General features: G+C 34.9%; 1 protein-coding gene across 1 annotated transcript in view; it reads left to right on the forward strand.

Annotated features, from left to right (window-relative positions):
• The first annotated feature begins 1,927 nt into the window (after window positions 1–1,927).
• LOC137398879 (uncharacterized) overlaps window positions 1,928–4,932 on the forward strand; it is an 18,100-nt gene continuing 15,095 nt past the window's right edge. The window contains exon 1 of the mRNA XM_068085051.1: window positions 1,928–2,123. Within this exon, the coding sequence (XP_067941152.1) occupies window positions 2,032–2,123 (92 nt within the window). The 5' untranslated portion in view covers window positions 1,928–2,031. The remainder of the gene's footprint in view (window positions 2,124–4,932) is intronic.

Here is a 4,932-nt window from a genome sequence, read left to right on the forward strand (position 1 = left end):
AGATACAAAACAATTATTCCCATTAGTATTAATGTATGTAAATTTTAATCCGTTCCAAGGTGAGATAACAACTTTGGTAAAGTATTTTTTAACACTTTACACTATAAGCTGTACTGTATAGGTACAGTACAGTTTATGGCGTACCTACTACATACTATAAATAAAAACGGGTAGATATAGATTGTGTTTATTTTTAATAACAGATTTTCTATCTATGATGATGAAAACAGAAAACAAAAAGTAAATATTTTGTATGTTTTGCTCTTAAAACATCGAAAACATTCTAGGTTAAGAAACAGTACCAAAAATTGCAGAAATTGATTATGAAACAGCAAAAAATACAACAGATCAGTTACACCAAAAATCGTGTGAAAAAGAAAATATAAACAGCAGTGGCACGTTTACTTCACATCTTTGAAGGAAAATCCTACTGAAAACAATTTAGGGTAACTTGACTGGAAGAGTTGTCTCCTTAGCAAATCTTATCGGTAGAGGGACGTCGCCCCAGACGGTTCCTTCCTTTTTGTAAAGAATTTATGAAGCATGACTTGCTTCTTCCTTTATTACCAAATGTTTCCATGATGTTTCCGGAGCCATTACGAACGTTTAATTCCAATGCGTACGCTTCGGTTTGGTCGAGAACCGAATTTATGTTCGAGATCCGAGACGAACAGATCTTATTTTTTTAGATTTAGCTAGTTAACAGCCAATCATAGACTAGCTAGTTAGTAGCCAATCATTACTAGCTAGTTAATGGCCAATCATAGACTAGCTAGCTAGTAGCCAATCATGTACTAACTAGTAGCCAATCATGTATTAGCTAGTTAATAGCCAACCATGTACTAGCTAGTTAGTTTGCTGCATGTTTACTTGTGTCCTTTTCTGAATCAAAATGCTCTTGCATTCTCATTCATAAAAAGATGTACGGCTGTTCATCTTTGTACAGTTGTAGCAACAGATATACAGTTGTATGAGTTTTACTTGTTAGTATTGTAGTTATAATAAGTTCTAAGCAAGCATTTCCAACTTGTAAGCAACCATTGTTGCATCACATATAAATTGAAATTTAAATGTTTATAAGTAATTATGCTTTAGATGGTCTTTTTGAACAACAAATGTATCTGTAGGGTTTTTACAGTTTTACTTGCTGGTATTGCATTAACTTCAAAGCAAGCATTGTTGGGCCACACATAATTTCACTTTTTAGAGTAAGTGAAAGTGCCCTTGACTGTGTCTTTGTACAACAAATGTATCTGTAGAGTTGTATAAATTTCATTTGTTAGTAATTCCTTAATTTCAAAGCAAATATTGTTACCCCACATATAATTTAACCTTTTGGAGTAAACGAAAGTACCCTTGATTGTGTCGTTGAACAACAAATGTATCTGTAGGGATTTTATAGTTTTATTTGTTAGTATTGGACTAACTTCAAAGCAAGGATTGTAGTGTCACATATATGCATTGTAGAAGCAGCTTGAGGGCTGAATTGCAGAGCAGAAAGCAGATAACCAAAATAACAACCACGCTGTGTACTGAAGCTGTTAATGGGTTAGAAAGTTGGAAAGTGTAAACACTTGATAAAACGAAGCTCTCCAAATCCAATAATACATGTTTGCTCAGCGGTCGAGCGTGAATGCAAAACGTGATTTCATGATTACGAATAATTAGCTGGTCTAGTCGTCTCAAAGTTATCCGTTGCGTATCAATTTACCAATAATATCTATGAGGGCCTTATCGAATTTCTTTCATCAATTACAGCCAATGGCAAGCCTCAGAGTTCAATAAGTACACATACCCGCTGAGAGAAAGTTACCAGTGCTGAAGCTGAGTGTTGAGACACAGGTTAACGGCGCATAGGTTTTACAAATATTGAATGTTGTCTGAAGAGCTAGTCAGGGTGGATTTAGTTGGACTGTTGCTATAGGGATGTCATTTGGCAGCGCCGTTTATCGCTGTCATTCCGCTGTCATCCTTGGATGAGAAAAGGTAGCTCAGTAATTTTATCGACTGAGGATTTTGGATTGTCTAAAAATGATGATGGATTCATCGCTTCAGGAATCGTATGTCAAGGTTCCAGGATCTTGCCAGTGTATTGAGCTGATTACCATGAGTCCAACGCAGAAGTGGGTGACTAAACTTTATATTTCTACACCAAAAGTTCAACTTCTCTTTTTTGTCTTAGCGAAAAAATCTCTGCTGTAATTTTTTGCAATTTGAGTTTGTTGTCACCTTCCATTTTACCAGAATGAATTATTTTGTACAATTTGCTACGTGAGGTCATAGGTTTGCTTAATATCTACCTTAATATCTTCTATGTATTAGTTTAGTTCTGTGAAAAAAGATAACATTCAGAGTCATGTTGGAAGTTGCTAGATCTCAGTCTAAGTGACAAGAATAAAAAGGTTTACTCAAAAATGCTACTCTGGATGTCTATATTACGCGTATGTATTCAACTGTGTCGATCGTGCATGAAAAACAATCGCTGTGAGTGAGAATTGAACTCACACTTACTTGCTCAAGTCGTAGTCTAGTTTTTATACTTGCGCTCTATGAGAGTTTCACAGATGACCTTTGAAGTGTGTCGACCTTGGATATTATCAAAGATGAACTTGCACAAAATTTTAGTAGATTTCATCAGAAAGTTTCAGTATTTTTCAATTATTTGTGATTGTTTTTCATGTTTGAGAAGATCTGACTGCCAGGATGTTTAAAGATTAAAATCAAAAAACTTGATTATGGTTAAAATGCTTGGAAGAAAAATTTGTGCAAACCAACGTCACTATTTGCTATCATTGCTATAGTTGATATTGGCTATTGTGTTCAAGTTGCAGCATTACGCATCTCTTTTCCGCTCGTCTCTTCGCAACTACAGACGTCATAATCACACTTTGGCTTGCTTTGAGCATTTTAACCAAAAAATGTTTTTCAATTATAACCTTGAATATCATGGCAGGCAGATCACCTCAAACACCAAAAGCAATGTCAAACGATAGATAAATACCAATAATTTCGATTAAAATCTATTAAAGTATTGGGCAAATTTATCTTCAATGGTGTTTCCTATTGATAGACCGCTGAACGTTTCAATATGCTCTGAACAGGTTTTCTGTTGACTAATCATTTCACAGGGCCAACATATAATGGTCATTGTATGTTTTATTTTATAACATACCAACACAATATTGGTAAGAACAACATTTTCACTAACGCTCAAGATCTGATAAGTGTATTTAGCAAACAGCAGAAATGGCAAATGTGAGACATTTTATACAAACATCCACATTTCAAAATTAGGTAAGAATTGCACTTGAATTTTTCTGTTGAGTGGATTAGAAAAAAAATTCCAAATAAAACCACTTTTTAAAAAATATATAGTTTGCCAAGAATTTAATAAATAGTAATAATAATAACCCACAAATACATGGCTAGCACTGTGACTGTTTCAGTTGGAAAGATACAATACTATTCTATCAAAGTGGCTATTCAAAAATACATTTCTAATTTAATTGCTTTCAAATTCTATATTTGTGAAGGTCAATTGATAAAACTAAAAGCACCTGCATGTATTCTCATAGATAGCCTTCTAATGTCAATAGGCAAGTAGGCTGGAGGTAAGAATATGTCTATAGGTAGATAATTGTACTAAGGTGTGTACTTTTACCATTTGTGAAGATTAGCTTTTCATTGTATGACAGAGCTGTGTAGTGTTTTCTGTAGCTTTAAAGTTTTGAAATTTGATAAAAAGTCTATTGCTTCTGTGGTTGCCTGAATAACTGCTTGTAGACCAGTGGGGTGTTTTAATGGTGTGAAATAAGATTCTGTGGCTTCTGTGGTTGTCTGACTGATTTTTGGTGGACTGGCGGTGTGCTGTAATAGCTGGACATAAGATAATATGGCTTCTGCGCTGGTCTGACTGACTGTTTTTGGACCAGTGGTTTATGGTAATAGCTGGAAAAAACCTATGAACTCTGTTGAGGTCTGAATGGCTGCTCTGAGACCAGTGGTGTGTTGTAAGGACTGGATAAAACAGTCTGACACTTCTGTGATGGATTGACTGACTGTTTTTAAACTAGGAATATGTGGTAAAAGCTAGGAATTGCTCTGTTCAGTTGAGCTGTGTGATTCACTCATTCAAAACTTCATCAGGTCGCTCTCTTGATTGCGTTTTACTAAAAAGAAGCCATTGTGATTTCGTGCATTCTTTGTTTCCATGATGGATTTTTTGGTCATGCTGCGTAATTGAAGAATTTCAAAAGGATTTTATAAAAATTGGCACAAACCATGAAGACGTTTGATCAGTTTAACAAATTTCCTGTGATTCTTTGACCTGCAAAGAATTTTGCAGGTCAAAATTTGAGCAACTTCAATAAAATCTCATAGAATATGGAATGGCAAAGTCCTTCTAACCTAAAACTGTGGCTGAAGACGTTGAGGTTGGCTGGAAACGGTGTCATACCAACTTTTCAGTAGCGATGCAGTTCCATCACACTGCTTCATCCATATTATGTCCTAATAATACCCACTGTAAACATGCTATCTTTTATGAAGTTTTGAATCAAAGGCTAGAGCTAGTTTTTCGCAGAATGAAGGCTTTCAAGTAACTGTTAAAATGAAAACGCCTGATTGGTGACAACTGAATTAGCAAAGGTAAACTAGCTTTCATGAGTGCATTCTGTGAGAGTTACACATATGACCTTTGAAGCATACTTTACTAAACAAGAAAGTAGGTCGACCTTGGATATTATTAAAGATGACCTTCCACAAAATCTTAGTATATTTTATCAGAAAGTATTTGTATTTTTGTATCATTTGTGATTGTTTTGATGTTTGAGGAGCTCTGAGTGTCAAGATGTTTCAAGATTAAAATCAACAAAGCTTGATCACAGTTAAATCGCTCAAAAAAAAACTAAGTGCAAACCAACACCACTATAG

This window comes from Watersipora subatra, chromosome 6, assembly GCF_963576615.1.
Source record: "Watersipora subatra chromosome 6, tzWatSuba1.1, whole genome shotgun sequence".
NCBI lineage: Eukaryota > Metazoa > Bryozoa > Gymnolaemata > Cheilostomatida > Watersiporidae > Watersipora > Watersipora subatra.